At 52.6% G+C, this 22,675-nt stretch overlaps 4 protein-coding genes across 5 annotated transcripts in view; 2 read left to right on the top strand and 2 right to left on the bottom strand.

Annotated features, from left to right (window-relative positions):
• GTF3C1 (general transcription factor IIIC subunit 1) overlaps window positions 1–5,962 on the top strand; it is a 38,311-nt gene extending 32,349 nt beyond the window's left edge. For both annotated transcript variants that reach the window (XM_053957755.1, XM_053957754.1), the window contains exons 33-37: window positions 332–618; window positions 1,138–1,777; window positions 3,253–3,292; window positions 3,955–4,147; window positions 5,576–5,962. In XM_053957755.1, coding sequence (XP_053813730.1) covers window positions 332–618; window positions 1,138–1,777; window positions 3,253–3,292; window positions 3,955–4,147; window positions 5,576–5,797 — 1,382 coding nt within the window. In that variant the 3' untranslated portion in view covers window positions 5,798–5,962. The remainder of the gene's footprint in view (window positions 1–331; window positions 619–1,137; window positions 1,778–3,252; window positions 3,293–3,954; window positions 4,148–5,575) is intronic.
• A 371-nt stretch (window positions 5,963–6,333) lies between these two features.
• On the bottom strand, window positions 6,334–6,886 carry POLR3K (RNA polymerase III subunit K). Its single transcript, XM_053957774.1, has 3 exons — window positions 6,776–6,886; window positions 6,599–6,686; window positions 6,334–6,525 (listed from the first exon to the last, which is right to left on the bottom strand). Exons 1-3 carry the CDS (start codon window positions 6,884–6,886, stop codon window positions 6,398–6,400), a joined length of 327 nt encoding a protein of 108 aa, XP_053813749.1. The 3' UTR covers window positions 6,334–6,397.
• Window positions 6,887–6,921: 35 nt separating this feature from the next.
• SNRNP25 (small nuclear ribonucleoprotein U11/U12 subunit 25) lies at window positions 6,922–9,623 on the top strand. The gene is made up of 6 exons (XM_053957773.1): window positions 6,922–7,047; window positions 7,123–7,213; window positions 7,289–7,394; window positions 7,479–7,553; window positions 8,575–8,637; window positions 9,430–9,623. The coding sequence occupies exons 1-5, from the start codon at window positions 6,922–6,924 to the stop codon at window positions 8,627–8,629; spliced, it is 453 nt and encodes a 150-aa protein (XP_053813748.1). The 3' UTR covers window positions 8,630–8,637; window positions 9,430–9,623.
• A 122-nt stretch (window positions 9,624–9,745) lies between these two features.
• The window catches only part of RHBDF1 (rhomboid 5 homolog 1), a 34,326-nt gene continuing 21,396 nt past the window's right edge, over window positions 9,746–22,675 (bottom strand). Inside the window, exons 4-18 of the mRNA XM_053957768.1 lie at window positions 22,367–22,580; window positions 20,490–20,696; window positions 19,700–19,822; window positions 19,380–19,540; window positions 16,938–17,189; window positions 16,245–16,356; window positions 15,332–15,406; window positions 14,603–14,764; window positions 14,396–14,496; window positions 13,697–13,760; window positions 13,175–13,269; window positions 12,193–12,268; window positions 11,614–11,714; window positions 11,208–11,361; window positions 9,746–10,503 (exon numbers count right to left, since the gene is read on the bottom strand). Of these exons, the coding sequence (XP_053813743.1) occupies window positions 10,084–10,503; window positions 11,208–11,361; window positions 11,614–11,714; window positions 12,193–12,268; window positions 13,175–13,269; window positions 13,697–13,760; window positions 14,396–14,496; window positions 14,603–14,764; window positions 15,332–15,406; window positions 16,245–16,356; window positions 16,938–17,189; window positions 19,380–19,540; window positions 19,700–19,822; window positions 20,490–20,696; window positions 22,367–22,580 (2,317 nt within the window). The 3' untranslated portion in view covers window positions 9,746–10,083. The remainder of the gene's footprint in view (window positions 10,504–11,207; window positions 11,362–11,613; window positions 11,715–12,192; window positions 12,269–13,174; window positions 13,270–13,696; window positions 13,761–14,395; window positions 14,497–14,602; window positions 14,765–15,331; window positions 15,407–16,244; window positions 16,357–16,937; window positions 17,190–19,379; window positions 19,541–19,699; window positions 19,823–20,489; window positions 20,697–22,366; window positions 22,581–22,675) is intronic.

Below are 22,675 nucleotides of genomic sequence, written 5' to 3'. Positions count from 1 at the left end.
ACCTTCTTCAAGAAAAAAGGAGAAGATTCCCTCATTAACTCAGAGCTGAGCTGACCCAGTGTTAGAGAGAACTCCTCTAGGTGCTCACTGCCTTCCAGCCACAATTCCTTTTGCTGGGAGGGTGAGCCCGTGTAAACCAGTTTGCTCCTCTTTACAGGTCTTTTCAGACAGATATGCAAGGCAGAAAATAAAAAGGGAACTGCAAAATGAAGAGGGAAAGCTGAGCTCTGTTTTTAATTGGTCTGGAACACCTCTAATGTGTTTGTCTTCCTGTAGGATGTTGCACAGTAACTGCTGTTTCACAGCTTAAACTCCCGTGGTTTATTTGCAGTTCCTTCCCTGCTGGGTCACATGGCTGTGGGCATCTCCTGCCTCCCTGAAACTTTCACCAGGCTGATAAAAATCCAGGAGGAAAACTATGAGGTGGATAAGTTTCTCCACGAGTGTACAGAGCGTTACGGGTACAGCCCCGGGGACGTGGCGGCTGTTCTGGAGATCAGGAAGGCCATAGAGGCCACTTCCCACTTTGGGATTTGCACAGCTGAGCTGAGCAAACGTTTCTGCAGTTATGAGCAGGTGGAAGCTGAACGCAGCAGGAGCTTGGAGCAGTACATCCAGGTGGGTTTACAGCCAGCTGCTTTCCATACATTAATGTTTGCATGCTCAGTATTCCCTTGAACAGGACGAGCTTCCAGGCTGTGAGAAGCAGCTATAAATGGAACAGAGTTATTTATGTTAGGCAGGAGAAACACACCACACCTGACAGCAATCTTGCCTCAAAGTTAGGAAGGCCAAAAATTAAAGCAGCACTTAATCAAAGATAGGAATGAACTGTTTCAGAAACCTAGAGGTGCTAACATCAACCTTTGGAAGCAAAGTACTTGTTCCCAGTTATATTTTTAACTTATTTTAAGCTGAAGAAAAACATCTCATGCTGTAATTTCAGGAAGCTTTAGAGGTAAAACATCTTTTCAACTTCAGTGCAGCTGGAGGCAAAATTGAATATTCTACTAAACTTTACTCCTCCCTTGCTGCCAGTTAAATCATGGCAATTCCGTGACACTGGGTTAAAGTGACATTTTTCAGTGAAAGCTCCTGAGATAATTTGTTGTGGGTTTTTTTGTTTGTTTTTTACAGGACCTCATTGAAATGCAGCAGGTTTTAGAAGTAGGAGGCCACACTGTCAGACTGGTGGCAATAGTGTTTGCCAAGCCCTGGCTGCTACGCTCAGTGTGCCTGAAGAAAGCAGAGGATGCTGAGCAGCCAGGGGCAGACCCTGCTCTCCCAGATGTGCCACAGGAACACCTGCCCTCGGAGCCAGGGAAGGGACAGGAATGTCTGGGAGAAGAGGAGCAGCTGGGAAAAGACACACAGTGTGCCAGTGATGAGGAGCCCCCGAGGAAGAGATGCAAGACTGACGTCCTTCAGGGTGACAGTCACCTCTGCCAGGGTGCACAGCCTGCTCTGGCACACGCAGATGGCAGCAACTTGGATGCAGCTGTTTCTGAGCCTGTCCCAAGGAAGGAAGCTGTTACTGCAGGTGAAGAAGCTGCAGGAGGAGGCTCCCTGGAACCACCAGCTGAACTTCCAGAGCCTGCTCCAGAGGCTGTGGATGTGGACACTTACAAGGAACAAGATAAATCTTGTTCTGAGGACAAAGAACGTGAAGTAGAGACCGATGAGCTCAGCACTGAGCACAGCGAGCAGATCCCTGAACAATCAGCCAGTGAGCAGGATGATCTTTCCTGCTTGCAGGAGAACCCAGGAGTCTCTAAAGGTATGGAGAACCCTCTGCATACCTGAAATACAAACCAGCTCATCAACAGTTGGTCCCAAACCAGTAGCTCCACTTTATAAGCAAATCCTAGATTCTTTATGCAGCTGTACTGGAGAGATTGTCTTCTCTCACAGATAAATTGGCATAACACTAACTCATCTGGAAGATCTCCAAATTTTCAAACACTTCACATAATCCTTCCTGTGCCTTTTGCTGGAATGACTAGTCCAGAAGTATGTTTTCCTTAGAAACTTGTTTCCATGTCTTAAACTTTTTCGGTATAATTTGGATCTGAAGTTTCTCATCTCTGGCTTCAGTCCAAAGGTCAGGCATCTCTAAGCCCAGAAAACACAGCACTGCTGGTGTGCATTTAGCTGGAATGTCCATGGCTGAAAGTCCTAAACTCATTAAACCATTCACCAGGAAGCAGCACATGCCAGTGAGATTTAACAGCCTCATTTGTAACCCAATTGGACTTCATTTTTCTTTCCTTTTTACTGCCAGTTTTCTAATAGCTAGTAGTTCTTGCCAAGCTTTACATTTAGTAGTTTGTGGGGGATTTAATTTTGGTTTGGTTTTTATGAGCTCTAATCTCGGACTGAACCACAAGCTCACTGCTCCTGTGGTACCTTGCCAAGCCCTGCCAGTACCCAGGTCCAGGGGGTGATCCCTAACATCCCACAGCTTGGGATTGTTTAACTGGAGCTTTCCTGCAGGAAATGCACTAAGGCCTGTCTAAACAGAAGAGACCTCAGCAGTTCTTAAATTAAACTACTGAAGTGCTTTCCTGGATTTAATATCCTTCACTTGTTTGTAGCATAGGAGGGAAAAAACAGGAGTTCTGTTATCAAACACAGAGTTCTCACTGGCCAGTGAATATTTACATGTGCTTAAGCCAAAGCTGTTACCCTCTGGGTGTGGTAGGAATACCTCGTTAAGTAATTGTCTAATTAAAACCCATGACATAATGTAATGGGAGTTGCAGAAGACAGCCTTTGCTTTGAAACTGAGCTCTGCTGGAATCCTGAGTTTGCACTCACATCTCCAGCTCCTTGGAGCTCTGCCCTACATCCCTCGGATTTCCAGGAGCTTTAGGTGACCCAGACCCCTGGGAGAGCTCCAGGCTGAGACCCTGCACAGCTCTCTGTGAACCTCAGTTCTTTCAGCCCATACAATCACCATGGTTCAGCCACAGCATCAGACTTCCAGGAGTAAAAGCTGCTGGGACTGGGGAAAGGAACCACAAAAAGTGGGGTTGAGTAAAGAGATGTGGTTGTGGGAGGAGGTGTGGGAAGAGTGTGCTGCAGGCAGGGCAGAGGGGCAGCTCAGAGCTCCCCAAAACTGAGAGCAGGAGTAGTTTGCTGCTGTGGTTTTCTAGCAAGCTCTTGCACGTCACAGGTTGGCCACCTTTAACTCTCCTTCCATTAGATAAGGAATTTGAGTTAATTAGAAAATATGTGTCCTTTTCTTTCCAGGAAGCTCCATGACAGATGTCTCCCAGGCAGCCAGGGACCAGTGAGTAACAGAGATGTCTGCAGAATACCAAACACTTGGCACTGCCAAAAGAGTACTGGAAGCAGTGGTTTGGAAACCTCAGTTTTATGCTCTGATGAGCAGTGATGGAGAAACCCCACTCCATTGTTCCTGTTAATGTTCCTTGTGCTCCTGTGCATGCTGAAAAAATGTCTCTGATAGATATTTTTACCCAAAAACCAACAAGCTCCAAATATCAGAGGACCAAAACTGATTTTACTGTACAAATAAGCCCAGTGCCAGCTTCTAGGTGCCCAGGAACTGCAATATGAGAAATGGCAATTTCCATGCAGGGACTGTCTTTTGGACACCAAAATGCTAAAAAGGAGGCATTTGCTTCCCATCAGAGCACTGTTGCTGTGTGGTGCAGGTCTTGGATAATTTTTGGAGGATATTAGAGATAATGCCAAACAAAGCTTCCCTGTTCATCGAGACCCAGGGCAGCTGCTGGGTTTGTAATGGTGCTAAAAGGGGTGAAAAATGCAGATTTGGTAGAGCAGCACCAGCCCTTGCTCAGAGCAGCCACAGGATTTACACTTGTGTTAAAATGGTTGCAGTTATTACCCCTATTAGGCAGAAATTGAAATTATGAGAAAACTATCCCGAAGAATTCCCAACAGCCGCGTTTTCCCTGACTTTGGCAGGGCCTGTGAGAACGTTTCCTTCATCGGGAGGCCGTGGAGGATCGTGGATGGGAAGCTGAACAAGCCGGTGTGCAAGGGGATGATGGAGGCCGTGCTCTACCACGTGATGAGCAAGCCGGGCGTGCCGCAGGCAGGGCTGCTGCAGCACTACAGCGGCGTCCTGCAGCCCGTGGCCGTGCTGGAGATCCTGCAGGTACAGCCAGCCGGCCCGGGGAAGCGGGCAAAGCACCCTGCTCCCTTCAGTGCCACTGAAGCACAGCCAGAGCCCCTCCGCTGCCGGAGGGAAACCGGCTTTACCCCTGCTCTCACTGGCGTTACAGTCTGAGCTTGCTTCTGAAAGGGATGTACAGGGAGGTGGAAGTCCAGGTACTTGCTGAAGAGTGGGGGCTTGTCACCATGAAATTGACTGTTTAATGCAGTGGTAATCACGGGATCATGGAATAGTTTGGGTTGGAAGGGGTGTTGGGACTGCATGGTCTGTAAGGTCCATTCCAACCCCGTAACATTCTGTGATTCTGTGTAGAATGCCAAGCAAAGAGGAGACCCAAGGACAGGTGTTGATCTTTGGAGCTGCTCAGCCACCTTAAAGATCCTCTGGTTCCAGTCCCCAGTCACCACAGATAATCCAAATATTCTTAATTTTTTTCTTATATACCTTCTAGATGGGTAATCTGTCATGAGAATCAAACTGAAATGTGTCTGTGCTAGACAATGTGTAAATCAGACCTTCTGACCTGCCTACAGGTCCTTAATTGTCAGACAAAAGATGGCAAGAAAATTTTGAATTTCTCATAGTTTTATTCCCACATCTTGACATTCAGTTGCCACCACTTTGGAAATGGAACTTTGATTTCTATTTTTTTGCTATAACTATTCAGAATCTGAAGCAGAGCAGTAATGCTGCAGGCCTTCCCAAAAGCATGACTTCCCTGCTAACTGGAAATCCATTTTCCAGTGTCCCTGTGCCACTTTTCCCCCAGGGCTTGTACCCTGTGGTGACAGTGCCAGCTGGCAGTGTTGCCAGTCGTGTATATCCTGTTCTGGCTGTTCCAGTATGGATCCCTGGGCAATGTGAATTCAAACCCACAAAATCAAACAATTAATTACCTCTATATTTTATAGAATGGAGAACTTCAATCTAACTTCTGCACCAATAAATTCACTAAGAAGTGGTTTGGAAACCACAGACAGAGCTTTGTCATACACCTATTAACCATTAACAACGATTGGCGCATAATTCTGGGATTGTCATCTAGAGCAGCCTTAGATTTTTTGTAACTGGTCCTAAATGTTGACATCGCTTTCTGAGCACCTTCTGTGTCAGTAACCATGTATCAATCACTGTGCTTGAAAGTAACTAGATCTATCTAGTTATATCTATCTAGCTATAGATAGATCTAGTAGCCAGAGCTTGCATGGTTTTATTAAGCTGTTTATCCTTTTTACCTTTTTGTTGTAATCATGGGCTCCTCAGGGGTCCAAGTGAAGCCACTTTTGGCATAAATTGTCCAACATTTCTGAGCACACTGTAGCTAGAGCAGCATTCACAGCTTTTTCTTTTTCTTTTTTTTTTTTTTTGGCTACAACTGCCCAAATTAAAACATGCAAATTTTTTTTGCAGGGTTTGGAAACTCTTGGTTGCATCAGACGATTCTACATGAAAAAGCCATCCCCAGTGTCACTCTTTTCTCAGCCAGTTGTGGAAGAACAGCTACAGAATCCCAAACTGAGTGAAAGCCCAACCATCTACTACGAGCCCACGATAGACTGTACTCTCAGGCTGGGGAGAGTGTTCCCCTGCGACATGAATTGGAATAAATGGGTGCAGATTATCCCTGGATAGAAGGGGTAAAGCTGGGTCATAGGAAATTGGCTTAGCCTGTGGGAGGGAGAGTCCATGGAGATTAAATGTTACAATTTGTGCTCCATCATGTTTTTAATAAGTTATTTATCGTTTTTACTTCTGAATGTATTTAAACTGAGAATAAAGCTTGATGTTAAAACACGAGTAATACGTGATCCTACTTGAAGCACATTCTCCTTTTATCAGTAACTGGTTGCAGTGTGTAATTTGTAGTTCCTGCTTTAATTGACAGGATTTTCACAGGTCACAGCAAACGCCCCTTTTTTCATTTCTGGTTCTCTGTAAGGCCACGGTGGTAACACTTCACCTCTGCATTGCGTGCTGTGCTGTGCTCAGGGCTGGGGTTTCCTCACCGTGCTTCAGCTCGGCTACCTTCAGACCTGTCTCTGTTTTCAACACGGGTTCTCGCTGTGACTTTATCACCCCTGTCCTGTGTGCATTACGGGCACAGCACCCCGCTGGAGCCTGTCTGCCCTCCCTGCCCGGCCCAAAGCAACCACGCAGCAGCCGCTTGCTTGCCCGCAGTGCCCGTTTATTGCAGGAGCAGCAGCAATCACGATCCCCGCTCCCCGCGGCCCCTCAGTCCCGCCAGCGGTGCCCGCACTGCGGGTTGCAGCACTTGTAGAAGGTGGTCATGGGCTCGTCGGCCGAGCGCGTCTGGATCTGCATGAAGTAGGCGCGGGGGTGCTCGCACTTGGGGCACGGCTCTGCGGGGAGAACGCCGTGAGGGGCCGGCAGGGCCGAGCGAGCCCCGCGCGCGGCCCCTCGGCCCGGCCCTACCTGCCGTGGAGTCCACGTTCTCCCAGGCCGCGGCGCCGCCCAGCACATCGTCCACCTCCTTCAGCCGCGGGTACTTCCTGCTCGTCACCTGCGGGACGGGCACCGGGAGCGGCTCAGCGGGCACCGGGCACGGCGGGCCCCCGCCCCGGGCCGCCCCCGCCGCCCGCGCCCCGGTACCTTCCGCGTGACGTTGCGCACGTAGGGACAGGTGGTGCAGGCGAAGCGGTGGCAGCGCGGCCCCTCCTCGGCCACCAGCACGTTCCCGCAGGCCGGGCAGAAGAGCAGCATCGCCGGTTCCGCCGCGCCGCCCGCCCCTTCCGGCGATGGCGGCCGAGGAGCCGGCGGAGGAGCCGGCCGAGGAGCTGGCGCACGCCGAGGTGCTGGAGCTGTTCCAGGCGGCGCTGGCGCGGCTGCTGCAGGACCCGCTGCTCTGCGACCTCCCCCCGCAGGTGGGCCCGGGGCGCGGGGGCCGGGCCGGGCCGGGCCGGCGGGGCTGGGCTCACGGCCGGGTCACTCGCCCGCAGGTGACGGCGGAGGAGATCGGCTCGCAGGTGGCCCTGGAGTACGGGCAGGCCATGACGGTGCGGGTGTGCAAGGCGGACGGCGAGACCGTGCGTGCGTGCGGGGCCGGGCGGGGGCGGGCGGGGGCCGGGGCGCGGCGGGCCTGACCCGGCTCTCCCCGCCCCGCAGCCGTGGTGGTGGTGCAGAACGCCTCGGTGCTGGAGCTGAAGAAGGCGCTGCGGCGGCACATCCAGCTGAGGCAGGCCCGGCAGGGCGGTGTGCAGCACCTCAGCTGGTGAGCGGGGCCGGGCGGGCGGCTCGGGAGCGCATCCCAGCCCGGTGCCGCTCCCGCGGCTGCCCCTGAGTGTTTGTCCCGCAGGAAGTACATATGGAGGACGTACCACCTAACGTACAATGGAGAGAAGCTGGCGGATGACAGGAAGAAGCTGAGAGAGTGAGTAACCGAGTCAGCGCTGGGGGGCTGAGAGGGGCCCACGCAGCATCCCCACGGGCAGGGCTGAGCTGGGAGGTTGTGCCCTGGATCGGGGTCCTGTACTGCACATTGCCTGGAAGGTGGGACAGCATTGCCCACAGAAGTGGGACAGGCAGACTGAGAGGCTCTCTGCAGGACAGGCTGGCCTTGGGGGGTTCCTCATCCTCAGCCAGCACCATCCTGTGCTGGGTTCAGCCAGTGCAGAGCACCCCACAGAACCCTTGGCCATCCCTCCCAAACTCCTGCAGAATGGTTACAGTTACTCAGCTCGGCACAGATACTGATGTAGGATAGGAAAGAGCAGGGAACCGGAACGGGTTGCCCAGGGAGGTTGCGGTTGCCCGAGCCCTGGCAGTGGGCAAAGCCAGGTTAGATAAGGCTTTGAGGAACCTGGCCTAGTGAGAGGTGTCCTGCCCACAGCAGGGGTGTTGGGACTGGATGGTCCGTGAGATCCATTCCAACCCTGTAACATTCTGTGATTCTATGAAGAATGCCAAGCAAAGAGGAAACCCAAGGACGGGTGTTGATCTTTGGAGCTGTTCAGCCACCTCTCAGACAGTCTGGTAACAGTCTGGTAACACTGACAGGTGACTCCCAGGTTTCCCTGCCCATACTTGAGGCGAGGAGTGAGGAACTTCCCTGCAGTGCTGTGTCTGCCAGCCTGTTGCAGACCAGCGAGAAAAGGTGGTCTGAAGCACTAAAAATTCAGTAAGACAGCCCTAATCAAAGCTGTCCTTGGAAGAGTGAGCCTGGGTGACAGATGTTGCATTTAAGGGGTTGTTGCAGTTAAAGGCAGATGAGCAGATCCTTCAATGCTGGCAGCCCATCCCGCATACACAAGTGAGAATTTTAATGTGTCCTCTAGTAGAGCACAGCATGGGATTGTAGGAGTCCCTCTGTCCCTGGGAAAGATGAAGCTGTAGGGTTTCACAGGTTCTTTTTCCTGGGAAGCTGGCATTTAACAGCACAACTCTGTGTTCAGGTATGGCATCAGGAACCGGGATGAGGTCAGCTTCATAAAGAAGCTTCGGAAGTAACCTGTGCGGTGAGTCCCAAATGTCCATTAAGAGCTCCCAGTTCCTCATCTTCCCCAGGCCATGGCGTTGAGGCTGCTGCTCTCTGCTGGCTGGCAGAGTATTTCTGAATGTCTGCACGGGGCTGGTGCCTGTTTCCAGATCCTGGCAGTGTTGTTTGTGCTATTCTCAGGGCAGGGAATGGTAATTCAGCTACTTCAGGTAACATACACTGGGAGCAGCAGCAGGAATAGCTGACTCTATGTTTAGACTCTCAATCTGCTTCTACATTGTCTTGAGACTCATTAAACACAGTGTTCTTTGCTGCTGCAATTGCTTCTAGGACCTTGCTTACTTTTAGGCTTTTTAAATGTCTGGAAATCATTGTCAGAAGCATGGTTGGGTTTCTAGCTCATGCAGACATAAGTCTGGTATTAATACTGCTATTTTGAGGAAGTTGTGCACACAAACACAAGATGTGGCCAAGACTCTCAGGCTTACTAAGTTTTAAATTATGCTTTTAGAAACAGTCACAGTGGCTGAAGAATGGGTAAGAGCAGCTTGTCCAAAGCCTTGTGTTGTTTTGCTGCTCCAGGTAGCTGGGTTAAAAACTGTTCCTTTTTGACCACAGTTACCTTTTATTCTTCTTTCAACACTGGCGTATTTTCAAGATCCAGTGTAATAAAATGTGTGCCCTAACAACAGCCAGCCGCTTCAGGGTGCTGGCACTGGCTGGTCCCTCCTGGACCATCATGGCAGTGTGGTGAGAAAAGCCCAGCATGCAGTAATTATTGTCACTGACAAGTATTTTCTTTCTTAAACAGAGAGAGCAGAGAATCCGGCCCTACAAAGATCAGACTGTGGATTCAGCACCTTCCTGGAGGAAAAGGCTGTCACACTTCAAAGAGGAACAAACTCCATTGACTGGACAGTCTCATGTTTTTTACAGTTGCTGTTTGTGGTGTTTGCCTCTGAGCTGTATGTGGATTTCAGGGATTAAAGACACCCTCTAATTTTCTGAGGCTTTTCAGGCCCTTATTTCCAGCTGCAGATGTGTATCTGGCTGGTTTGGGTGCTCCACAGGGTGCATGCAACAGCAGGAGTGAGATTAAGTAACAAAGGTAGGCACGGACTACTCAGAACAATTCACAGTAGCTAAAACGCTACCTCACCGTTTAATCACCACCTTAGCAGTAGTAAACAACTCTGGTTAAAAATGTAGTATTGAAACTAGTGTAATAAAAATAATGGCAGCAGAAAAGGTTCAATACAATTGAACAAGGCACAAACGTTCTGTTTTTCAGAGTCTTCTGAGATAAGGCAAACCATGCCTGCCAAGTGCTAAGGAGACAGTTTAAATTAACCACGGGCAGGGTTAGAAGTGTCATTGGATTAGAGGCTTTGTCCCCATGGAACTGGCACAGCAAATGCAAAGACAGTCCATCTCCAGGGCCTGCTCGAGAAGCCAGTCTTTGCTGTCAGTGGAGCTGTGCATCCAGGTCGTATTTCTCGCAGAATTTGTCTGTGAAGGGTATACAAGTGAGGAACTCGCACCACTCGCACTTGATGGGGTAGAAATAGAACAGAATCACCAGTCCTGAGAAGAGTGCAATGAAGATGAGCTGGAAAACTATAATTTGGCATCGTTTCCTATACAAATCAAACTTCCCAAAGCTAATGTAGGGCAGGAAGGCAAAGGAGAGGAAGAAACCACTGATAAATCCTGAAATGTGAGCGAAATTATCGATCCAAGGCAGGAGGCCAAAGGCAAAAAGAAAGAGCACCACAGCCAGCAGCTTGAAGAAAGCCCTCCATGGGCGTGCCAGGATTTGCCAACTCTGGAAGAGCTCCACAAAGAGACAGGCCAGAATTCCAAACTGGGATCCTGCAGGGCCAACCTGCAGAAGAAGAGCATTACAGATAATGTCAGGCTCATGCCACCTGCCTGGCCTCTGCAGCCAGCTCCAGGAATTAGTTACTCCTTACTCAAAGCCTGTTCAGTGGCTCTTGGCAAAGAGACTCTGCAACTTCATCCATATAATGGGGTACCAGGAGTAAAGGGGCCTGGGTGGATTTAGGATCAAGGTGTGAGGCCAGAACAGACTAAGGAGGGCAGATCTGGTTTAAGCTGCCAGAGGGGAGAAGCCCTTGAAGTCAATCTCCTGGCTTGCCCCACCCACCCTGTAGTTTCCCTTATGAAAGGAGATGAAGGCTCCTGCAGGTCCAGCCATGCAGTCTCCTGTGGGCACGGTGAGCTCTGCTCTTTGCCACTCTCAGGTGGAGGGTGTCTGACACCACTCTTGATCCTGAGCCTGCCTGGGGCCTCTCTCACCCCGTGGCTGGACAATCCCCCATCTGTTATGAGAAGGAGCCTTTTTCCTGCAGCCAGCCCAGGCCAGCCACTTGGAAAGCCCATGGTACCCTGGGATGTTGCTGCTCAGCAGTTAAATGATGGTGCGGTGCCATCTTTGAGCTACAAGTGCCAAGGCTGCAGTGGTGAGCCCAGCTCTGGTCGCTCTGCCTCAGCCACAGAGGCACAGGCATGTAGAGAAGGGTTGTGCTCAGGGCAAGTTACCAGGACCCTGGGCTGCAGGAGACCCACCTCTGCTCTGTAGGGTAGAAATATTGCACTGGCAAGGTTCCCAGTGATGCCACTGAGAAGGTAGATGATAGAGATGCGGTGCCATCCTGCCAGCTTCTCTAGGTCCCGCAGGATCGTCATTTGGAAACAGACTGAAACCAGACAGTGCAGGATCCTGCCAAGTGCAGAGTACAGGAGCTGAAGCAGCAGCCACTGAAGTCACCCCTGTGCTCGTGTTCTGTCCCCAGCCTTGCTCTGGCCTTACCCATGCTGCTAATCCCTCCCAACAAACACAGGATGGCAAACCTTGGCAGAGAGCACAGCTCAGATCCCTGTGTCCCCACGAGGGACAGCCACAACCCTCACAGCAGTCCCCGGCCTGAGGGTGCCCCCACCCTGTCAGTGGAACTTTTACACCTCTGCTTACCCAGCGTGGAGGAAAAGCGAGAGCCAGAGGCGGTAGAACTGGTCAGGGACTTCTGGATTTAGGAAAGGAAGGAGCCCACAGACATCATCCATGCAGTGCACCTAGGGCAGAAATGGGTATTGAGAGTGGTCCTTCTCCAAGCCCAGGGCACACTGCAGATAGCTCTGGAAGAGGGGCTCCCCTCCCACTTCTCTTTGAACCAAGTACCAGGCTTTGTCTCCAACAGATTTACAGAACCCCATCCCTTCCCTGTGGCAGCTTTAAGCCCTCATTTTTCACCCCAGCACCCAGAGCTGAGGCATCTGCTTGCCCATGGAGCAGACTGTGGATCCTTCAGCCACTGCTTTCACAGTGGTCCCATGGTGGCCTTTCACAGCTGCCAGGCTGGCCCCCAAAGGGGGACAGATGCAGCCACCTCTGCCACTCCAGCCAGGAGCAGCAGCTTCCTCCAGGCTCAGGGAGGGACAGGACACAGGACTCCCACCTAATCTGCAGCACTGCCACCCCAGATCCTGCCAAGCTTCTGAGGGCACCTGGAGGGAGAAGGGCAGCCATACAACCCCCCCACTGCACCCTTACCTGAGAGCAGAGCGTTGCCTCCTCATGGAAATAGCCCCGCATGAATTCACAATACTCCCGGGAGGTAATTTCACACCTGCAGGAGGCACAAGTCGCACATGGAAAGCACAATGGATCATTCCTGTGCCCTCCTAGGCCACCCACTCTGCTTTTCTCATCCCATCCATGAGAACTGATGCCTTCAGCTGCCTCTGACATACTGTAGTGTCTCAGCAAAGGCACGAACACATTCCCATTTGAGCCCAGTGCCTCTCCACACACCCCTCCTGCTTCTCTCCTCCAGGAAAGCTCCACAGATCTGCACGCCAGGACTCCAAGGCAGGTCCCAAAGCTGCTGTTTAGAGCTGGGAAGAGCCACCAGAGCCTGTGGAAGCTGTGTCTCAGACTGGGCGAGTCTTGTGCCTCCACAGCTGGCAGAGGGGAAGGGGGGGCTATGTCAAGAGTATCCTGATCATGACATTCAGGGACAGAGAAATTCCTTGGGACAGCACACATTTTTCTCCCTAGCAGGGAAAGCCAAGCCCAAGAACTGGGTGACTACTCAAGCTCAGGGATAACATGAGAAAAACAGCATCTTCCTCTTTTGGAAACCCAGAGTAGGCCATTTCCTGGCAACTCCTTTGAGTGCCCAGGGACTGCAGGCTGGGGACAATGGAGCCTGTCAGGAACAAGCTGGCCACTGCTAAGGAAAAGTACAGGACTTCCCAGCAGAATTGTTCAATCCCTCCAAACTGGTATCCAAATCCCTCCATACTGCAGGACCAGGTGAGTGAGATACCCTGCTGTGCCAGCCTCAGGCTGGCTGTTAACCCCTGCTCCATCTTGGAGACCTGTCATGGCTCTCTGTCCAACTCCCCTTCCCAGCAGGGCTCTGGGCGGTGTGTGGAAAGGACAAGGAGGGCAAATGGCTGGGTCTACAACCTGAAAAGGCCCCATGTCTCACCCCAACACCCAGCCCCTCCATACAAGTAAAACTCACTACCTTCCCTTGGTCCCAATGCAGCAGGGCCGGCCTGTAATCACACAGTCCATGTGGAGGTGGTTGGTGTAATTCCCAGCACTGTTTTTTGTGCAGATCTAGAAAACAACAACAGTCAGACAGCCACAGCTTTGCTTGCTGGCTGGGTAAAATCAAAACAGCCCCTTGGGAAGAAGCCAGATCCCAGACACAGCTCCCTCTGACAGCAGGATGGTGCCTGACACTCCATCTGCCTGAGCATCAGCTGACACCTCCTCTCCAGCCCAAGGCTGAGTTGGTTTCCATCTCCCTGTTACCCTGACAGGATCCAGAGCTTTAGCTGGCACAGGACAACTTTAGTTGCTGGAGGGCTTTGAGCCTTGGCTGGGCAGAGCACATCTGCCCTGAGCTGGTGTTTGTGACAAGCAGCAGAAGCTGCACCAGAGGCCCTGCCTTCCCACCAGCACAGCCGAGGCTCTGCACAGTGGGATGCAAATGCCACGCTGCAGCTGCCCCTGCAGGCCCTGTGCCTCTGGCCATGCTCACCGGCCACTTGGTGATGTCATCTGGCCACTCGTGGGGCTCCATCGAGGCTGGCTGTTCACACACCCTGCAGCAACAAAGCACATATCAGCCTGAGAAATACCTTTCCCCAGCACCAGGGGGGATTTCCACACTCTGCCTGTGCCCAAGCTGCCATTCCACAGCTCCCTGTGTCCCTGCATGGTGACACTGACACACCAGACCAGCCAAGGCCATGCTGGCCATGCCTCAGCCTCCTTCCAGCAGAGATCACAAAGGCAGAGAGCACGCAGCTGCCCAGCAACAAACTGGATCTCTTTCAGGTGGACACACCCCAAGGGCAGGAATTCAGCTGCATTCAGCCCACAGTGACTGTGCCAAGGCAGCCAGCAGCTGGCTGGGCTCCTGGACAGAGGTGTGCTATGCTCGTGACTGCTGCCCCCCGGGAATTGTGCAGGGAGCAGGTGAGGAGGGGGAGAGGGTTGAGAAAGGCACCCACAGCTCACAACAGGCCTCTGTTCAGGTGGGCAGCCCACAGCAGAGACCAGAGGTGAGGAGAAATATGTTCACACCCTGCATCAGCCTCCCCTGCAGTGCAGGGACATCACTGCCCCACACCCCTCCAGAGCTCCTGCTGCCTCATCCAGCAATCCACTGGCCTGGGACTGACTGTACAGCAGCCCTGTCCCCCCGAGGATGGCAGCTGGGCCAGGCAGGACCTACCTGGGGTCCTGATGACAAACAGAGCCAAACTGCCTCTTGTTCCCTGCCAGCATCGGTGTGCTGGGGTGATGGGGCCACTTCACCCACACGGCCAGCGTGGACTGCAGGAGAGAGGAGAGGTGTCACCATGAAGCCCAGGGAAAGAAGCATCAGCAGAATGGAACCCTGAGGCTGCAGGGCTGGCAGGAGAAGGGCCATGGCACTCACTGAGCACTCCTCCTCCGAGGTCTGCACGCAGCCTGACTTGTCGTTGCGCACGCAGCACGCCGAGTGCTTCTCCTTCTCCCGCTTGGCGCTGATGAAGCTGTGCACCTGCTGGTCCTGCCTCATGCACGGGGAGAACTTGGCCCCCAGGTGGATCAGGGCCTCCTGGCAGAGACGGAAACACTCAGCTCAGCCAAGACAATGATTACCTGGACAGAGCAGGCTGAGGGAGCTGCTAGGGGTACCCCTACCCAGACTCAAGGGCCAGCAACAAGTCCTGCACGATGAAACCCAACACACACCATGCACATTCTCCATATTTGCTTTGGAGACAGGTCCAGAACAAAAGTTCAGGGATTTCTTTTCCCATAGCCCCAGAAAGGCTAGCACTATGGCTGGAAGAGAAAACTGTGTGACATTTCCCCTTCATTTTCGTCTGTCCCAGGAGGAATGGCATCAGGAAAGCTGTCACGCACCATACAACTCCTGCATTTTTTCTAACCCCATGCTTGCCTTTGTAGGAACAGGGTGCAAAGCAGGAAAGCCAAGGTCCATCCCAACCTCCAGGCACCCCATTCTGCAGGGTAGCTGGGGCTGGGAGCACTGCTGCTCCCTGACAGTGACAGCAGATCCCTGAGCTCCAAGCAGCAGAGGGCTCTGGTCCATGGGGTGGCACAGCTGCAGCACACAGTCCCCCATCCACCCACTAACAGTCCCACCAGCGGCACTCACTGAGCTGGGGCCGATCCAGAAGTTTTCCTGCTGAACATATTTAACATTTTCATAAACCCCTCTGTTTCGTAAGACCTACAAGGAGAGAAAGCAAGAGCCCTGTGAGCTCCAGCCCCCAGAGTCAGCAGGGCAAGCAGCGGGGACTGGTGAAAACAGCCCCAGGGTGAACAGGAATCCCCACAGCCAATGACGGGGCCCACAGCTCTCTCCATCTGGTTTTTTGCAGGATCACATGTAAACCCCCATCAAGGTGTGAGCACCTTCACGTTGAGGTTTTATTCAAAATGTCTGTCTGGCTACTTCAACTTTCAAGAAATCCCAGGGCCTGGAGGCCTTGGAGTGGCCTGAGCCTGCAGAAAGCTCCACAGAACTGAGCAGCACAGGCAGCATCCACAGGCAGTGCAGGCCCAGGTGCTCTGAAAGCTGTCAGAAATGCAGCTGAGAAGCTCCCCAGGGCATCTCCTGCATGGAGTAGGGACATGGCTGTAGAGATATCTGTATCCCGGAAACCTTTAACAATGTGTGGGAAGGCTACAAACAGCTTCAAATCAGCTCCCAAAGTCACACAAGTCAGTTTTACCCCTGGCAGAAGCAAAATCCTGCAACTGTTGCAAAAACTTAGCTCAGGTTTGAAGTATTTCCCTGCCATGATCATCCTTCTGGTCTCCACCAGGAGGGGAACAAGCTGTTTGGAAGTGCTGCCAGCACAGCCACCGTGCTTCGTGTCAGCTATAACCTGACATCAGGAGCACTGTGGCTGCAGGAGGGAGAGAAGGTGGTGTGGGGGCTCCCAGAGACCCTCCAGGCAGCCCCCAGCTGGACAGCAGGCACCCAGCCAGAAGGCAAGGAGCCAGTGTGCTGTGACACAACAGCTGAGGGCTAAACTCAATCACACTCCAGGCACATCACTTACTGAATCAACAGTTTCGTGTTGTGAGAACCCCACAGGGGCGATGCCGTAGATGCACACAGCGAGGATGGTGATGAGTGAATGCACAAAGGTGACCCAGTAAGTGAAGAAAGGCCTGGATCGAAGGAAGGGGAAAGGATCAGAGGCAGAAACACAGACATACTACATCTGCTAACAGAACAGAGGGGAAAAGCTGCTGTTTTCCCCCAGAAACCTCGCCAAAATCTGGGGTACATGGCCAGGATCACCTAGGAGTGCACAGGACAGGAGGCAATGACCTAAGGTCTTGCCAAAGACAGAACCTGTTTACTCTGACTCCCCCATTACCCTGGGCAACCACCCTTTCCCAAGGAAACATCCACGGGAACACCAAAGCCTGATGCTAAACTGTGCTGTGTTTCTGAAATAATGACTCTAGGGGAATGCCCAGAGGCAGGGATAGCTGAGCCCTGCTGTTCACCACAGGACAGTGGTGGTGGCACAGAGACCTGCAGTCCCTCCAGGCAGCAGAGACACAGACGCACCATGAGGAGCTGGGGGAGGACACAAACACGCTGCCGTCAGCTGCAGCTGGCTCTGCACTCCAAGGGACAAAGATGGGGAGCTCAGCAGCACCAGTGACTCGAGTGCCCGAGGGCCAGCAGCAATCCCTCGCTCAGCAGTTCATGGGGAACCCTCTGTGAGCGCAGCTCTCACCTGTGGTCATCCATGTCCTCGATCTGCCGCTTGACGTAGCTGTCGATGCGCTTGCGGTACGTCCTGTTGGTCAGCTTGCCCACCATGCCCAGCCCGTAGGGCCTCTTCTCCTTGGCAAAGAGCTTCCTCACGGGCACGGCGATGCGCTGGCCTCGCTTCTGCGGGCTCACGCTCACCACCTCCTGCCGCAAGCGCACCTTGGGCTGCGCCAGGGCCCCGTCCTTCTGCTTCCTCCAGCCTCGCTCCAGGGGGCTGAAATCAAAAGCAGGACAGCACTAGGGACCAGCCCTCCCGTGGCCTTTGGTGGCAGCACAGCCTCTGCCTGGCCCACCCGCTCTGGGCTGGGCAGCAGCTGATGGCAGACAAGGTGCCCTGAAGTGGGAGCCGTATTTTAAAGGGTTACCCAGAGCCAGGAAAGGAAAGCACAGAAGTGGCAGAAAGCACAGCAAACACACAGAGCGTGGCACAAGGCTGCTGTGCCAAACTAAGCCCCACCACTGCGGAGCTCTCGAGGCTTTAAAGTGTTTCAGCAACAGGCTGAAACAGGGAGGCTGCAACAGGCACTTCTGCAGTCTCAGGCAAGTCTACTTCCTCCCCTACTTCAATCCTCTAACTCTGCCATCTGCTATGAAATGGAAGTGGAGTTTAGCCCAGCAGTGGAAATACCCACCTTGAAATGTCACTTCAATGCCTCACTTCAATGTGACTGGACTGGCAAACTGGACAAAAGTGAATCCGAGCAGCTTCCCAGACCGAGAAAGCAGCACTGTCACAGGTTGCCAGCTGTACCAGCTGCCTCTCCCAATCTCTCTTCCATTCCTCCCTTATTTGTACCAATGTGTGCATTTTTCAGAATAAAAAACAGCAGGCTTCAACAACGCAATAAAAATCCCAAGTATCCTGAGCTAAAAGAAGGCTTTTTTGTCAAAATAGATCTGATTAACATTGCACAGGTTACTGGTGAATAATACCTACTTTTTATGTCTCCATCACATCCAGATAGATTTGTATTTCCTTGCTCTTAGACAGCAGTGTAAAGGTCACAACTGTAGCACTCAGACTTGACCAAAAAAACCCAACTAACTCCCATTTCACCCTCCTCATTGTCTGGCACTGCAGGAGGCATGCTCCCAACACGTGCTCTAGTCCAGTGTACCTCCTCTGGCCTCCCAAATGTCCTACTCTGCACAAAGACAGTGCTTGTCAGAAGTGCTGAGAGAAAACAGCCAACAACCTTTCTTCTGAAAGATGACTGGAGTATCTGGAGAGATCATGACAGCTCTGAAGTACAGGCAAGCAACAGCATAAGGGAGAATCTGAACCTCTGTAGACAAAATACTGCTGGAAACTTCAGCTCTTTTCATATTGCACCTTGCAGAAGATGCATTTAAATATCCCAGTTTCCCCTTGGGAAGTCCTCCTGCAGCAGAAGGTGCAGGTTCCACTGCAGCCTGCTCTTGCCCAAGAGGTCAAGTGGTTTCTGTGGGGCGGACTTGCTGCTTCCCAGTGTTTCCAGTGCTGCAATCTCCCCATGCCCAAACAAACACCTCACCACGTGAAAGGACACCCAACTGTGACTCTGATAACACCTCTCTGAAGTGTGAAAAAAAATGTATTTTCCTCAATAAATAAAACTAAAGAGATCCAAAGGGAGCCAAGAAGACTGAAACCATCTCAGAGGAGTGACAACAAACTCCCACCACTTGTTCTTCCCCTTATGTTAAACCGAGTGAAGTTCTTGGAAACACTTGAAGGGAAAGTGCCAACACAGCAAGACAGGCTGAGCAGCAGAACCACAACAAGGACCTCCCTGTCTGCTCCATGTTCACACCCAGCAGAGCTCTCTGCTGGGGTGAGCTGACTCGGAAGCAACACAGAGCAATTACTCAGTACCAGTTACTCAGGTGGAAAAAATCCAGGCATACAGCACAGCACCACCCACATATTTGTAGGGCTCTCAGCATCAGTGCCACACCTTTCTCTCATTTCAAGTGAGGAATGCAGCCCAGCTCGACACTCTGCAATGCTTCACCGCTCCTTGGAGCATGAGAACAGTTACTGGTGACTGTGGCAAGGGCAACAGCTTTCTCACTTTGCCATGCTCTCCCATAGCCAAAGGCTGGGCCTTCAGCATCCTCACAGCTGATTTAAAGTGTCTTTTGCTTCCTCAAGGTATGATACAATCTCTGAGACACATTAGTATGAAGCTGGAAGTTGCTGGAGTGACTGCAGAAGTGGCCTCAGAGTCACCTTTCACATCATGGGTAGCTGGGGCAGGAGGTCTTCAGCTGGACTTAAAGAAAACCCATCACTGCACTGCTCTGAGCTCTGCACCAAACGCCCACAGCACTCAGATCTTGACTTCCTCCACGCAGGAGGCCCCACTCCAAATGGGTTGGCTACCCCATGTTACGCTTTGGCAGCTACCATGAAGATACTCACAGTAGTAAGTGGCTTCTTTCAAGCTCATTTTTGTCCAAAGCACCTCCTGTGAGATCTGTCTGATCTGCAGGTTTCACCTCAGCATCTTTGATTGCAGCTTCTGATGGTGACTCGAACACTTCATCTGGGTAAGTAGAGAGCTCCTCATGAAGGACTCCTTCCTGGGCAGAGAGACAGCAGTCCCATCAGAAGAAGCCAACACCCCATTTGAGACAGCAGCCCTGGCAGAAAGCAGCGCTGCTCTCTGCCACACACAGTCCTGCCAGAACCAGAGTCCTGCTCTGCTTCTGGGCCAGCACCATGCCAGACCTGCCCCTCACCCGAGCGAAGAAGGAAGTGTCGAGCTCATCTGGGAAATCCACCGTGTCCTCCTCCAGGAAGCTGGCGGGGGTGAAGCTGCGCCGCTGGGCCCTCCTCAGGGTGCTGTCCTTCACAGAGCGGCCCTGCAGCCAGGGACAGGGACGTGGGGGCACCGCCAGAACCTGACCCCCAGCTCAAAACCCCCCCCCAGCCCAAGTGCTGAGCTTGGTTCATGCTTGTGGATGGAGCACAGCAGATGTGATGTGTGAGACCTTTCTGGTGAGACACACAGCTGTCACCCCACTTCTCAACCCACAGCACCTGCCTCCAGGTTTGTCACGTGCTCCTCTGGCACGTATTGTACAACGTGTCTGACCAAACCACAGTGATGGCTGCTACTGGACACAGCAAAAAACATCACTGAGCCCAGGACAGCAGGCACAGGGCAGGATGAAGAGACTTGTACAGCAAGAGCCAGGTATTTCTGCTCTTCCCTGGCTGCTTACCAGGTGCACATGGACCATGCAAAGGTCCAGACAGGCTGAACTGGACCTGCTAGAAGGCTCTGAGGCTGCTGGCCATGGAGCCAAAGTCCTCAGGCCAACAAAGAAAAAGCAAGACCTGTACCAAAACCGAACCACCATCCCCGCTTTCTGGCCAATCTGCCTCCTGTAGACATGGCTGTAACACAAGAGCAGGTGACTTCATTTCCTCCCCTCCAGCACAGCTATCCCCATCCCCTGTGCTGAGCTCCTTGCACCGTGTCCCAGGGCAGAGGCCCCTGTGGCCCGTGCCCTGCGCAGGCAGTACCTTCACCAGCGCGGCGGCCGCTCGGAAGCTCATTTTGGCCACGGACTCGCGCTTGCGGCGCCGCGGGAGGCGGTTGAAGCCCGAGCGGGAGCTGGTGAAGGAGCAGAGCGAGGTGGCCCCCGGCGTGATGGGCGTGTGGGGGACGCTGCAGCCGTCCGTGTCCTCGGCCATCCGGAACGCTCGCCCCCGCGCCAGGGGGTCGATGATCTGCCAAGAGGAGCAGCCCATCAGTCCTTCCACCCCCAAAGCCTTTCCTGCCAAGCCTCCTCTCTCTTCGTGAGACCATGAAAGGGGCCTGGCTCCTGGGATTGACCAAGAACCAGCCCGCAGGGACCAACAAGCAATTCTACAATAGGGAGATAAGGAATAGCCTACTGGGTTTTCTTCTCTTCTGTTAGTACTGACTATTGTCAACCAGCCTGTTCCAGTATCTCACATAAGACTCCAAACCTCCTCCAGCCCTTCCTAAGCTCTTGGTTTCATTGTCTCTCATGCCAATGAGCTCAACAGTCAGAGAATGTGATGCCTAAATAGGAGTTTGGGAAATCCCTGAAAACAGAAATGTTCTTTCTTCAGCTAGTTTCCTTCCTGATACTGGACAGCCCAGGACTTAAGCAGTTTCCTGTTATCCTGTTGAAACTTTACTGTATATTTACATCTGCTTCCATTAATTAAATTTAACAGCTGGATAAAGCAGGCAAGCTTCCAGGAGCTGCAAGCCCTTCTTTGGGACTCCTCAGGCCAGTGCTCTCACTTATTCCAAACATACGAATCAACGTAATGAAAACATTGCCTTCAGCTACAAACCTTGCCTCTGTCCTTACATCATCCCAGCTGTGGTTTCCATAAGACCTCTATGCTTTATCCCAAGGTTTTACGAGCTTTTTTAATCCACAGTTGCACACTCAACAGGAAGCTTAATGGGCTCACACCTACTGACACCACGTTCTGATTTAATGTAGCCCACATACAGCTCAACAATATTCCTAAGTCTCCTGTGACCTAAGATTAGGTGCAAGGCATTTAACAGAAAAGAAGACAACAAGGCAAAATGAGACTGAAAAATGCACCACACTCCCCTGTGCTTTAGTGATGCCACCAGGCTGCAGGTCACAGACTGACCTGCTTTGGGAGGAATTGTTTTCGCAGTCACCCAGCGGTGCTCACCAAAGCACAGCCATCAGCCATACACTGTCGCTGAGGGGAGCAGTGGGAAGAGCTGGATATTGTGGTTAGTTCTGGTCACTGGATGTGCTCCTCTGGACGCCCCCCTCCTTGGGTCACACTTGAAGGTAATGAGCAGGAGGCAGCACCAAACCCAGGTGCCCTTTGCAGGCACTCAAAACCACTTCTGAGGACCCATGAGTAGAGCTGTAGCACCATTGATGCAAGAGACACTTTTCAAAGTCCTAAAATGTATCCAGGTTTCTATGGGGATGGTAGCTGTCCTACAGCCTGCATTCTGATTGGGGCAGGGCAAATGTCCCCAGTGATGCCAGCCCTGCTACTGTACATTTGAGTCCAACATAGTGGTTACTCTGAGTACAACACAATTCTCTCCTTCAAAATGGCAGCAGAAAGCCTGGGCTGAGAGCTGCTGGTCATGCTGCACACCCCTGATCACCACAGTCACAGCATGAGCAACACTGCTCCGGGCCACTGGCACAGCTGAGGGATCTCAGCCAACGAGACCAGAGAGAAGCTGCTGGAGAGAGAGCTGCCAAACCCTACGTGGGACGTGAGAAGAGTCTGAGCACAGAGCCCAGATGTGCTGAGGCAGAGCTCAGCCTGCAGACAGGTCACAGCTGCCAGCGTGCTGAAGACACCGAGCAGGGAGCTCAGCCTTGCCCTCTGTCCCTCTGTCCCAGGTTACTCACCTTCTGCATGCCCAGCTGGCAGGGTCCCACGTAGAGCGGAGGAGGGGTCTCTGTGCTTGTCAGAGAGATATTGTCCTGGCTGGGCAAGTCCATCTCCCGGATGACCTGAGGCTTGAGCTTCCCGTAGCGCAGGCTGCAGTGCCGGAGGCTCTTCCTCTGCCATTTCTGAGTGGCATCGCTGTCTTTGCTCACCCCAAACCAGTCTGCTGTGCCTCTGAAAGATGCCAGCAGACAAGTGCTAAGAAGAAGGATGCTTGCTTGGACTTATGCACGTGAAAAGACAAAGCCCTGGTGGTCACTTCCAGCCCA

Source organism: Vidua chalybeata, chromosome 16 (genome assembly GCF_026979565.1).
Source record: "Vidua chalybeata isolate OUT-0048 chromosome 16, bVidCha1 merged haplotype, whole genome shotgun sequence".
Taxonomy (NCBI): Eukaryota; Metazoa; Chordata; class Aves; order Passeriformes; family Viduidae; genus Vidua; species Vidua chalybeata.
This window is presented reverse-complemented; position numbering and strand designations above follow the sequence as displayed.

Bases quoted from the DNA above. Each gene is read 5' to 3' on its own strand.
- POLR3K (XM_053957774.1), bottom strand. From the start codon at position 6,886: ATGCTGCTCTTCTGCCCGGCCTGCGGGAACGTGCTGGTGGCCGAGGAG. The intron at 6,687-6,775 runs GTACCGGGGCGC...CCCGTCCCGCAG, and splicing joins TGCGCAACGTCACGCGGAAG to GTGACGAGCAGGAAGTACCC. The intron at 6,526-6,598 runs GTAGGGCCGGGC...TTCTCCCCGCAG, and splicing joins GAACGTGGACTCCACGGCAG to AGCCGTGCCCCAAGTGCGAG.
- SNRNP25 (XM_053957773.1), top strand. From the start codon at position 6,922: ATGGCGGCCGAGGAGCCGGCGGAGGAGCCGGCCGAGGAGCTGGCGCAC. The intron at 7,048-7,122 runs GTGGGCCCGGGG...ACTCGCCCGCAG, and splicing joins TCTGCGACCTCCCCCCGCAG to GTGACGGCGGAGGAGATCGG. The intron at 7,395-7,478 runs GTGAGCGGGGCC...TTTGTCCCGCAG, and splicing joins GGTGTGCAGCACCTCAGCTG to GAAGTACATATGGAGGACGT.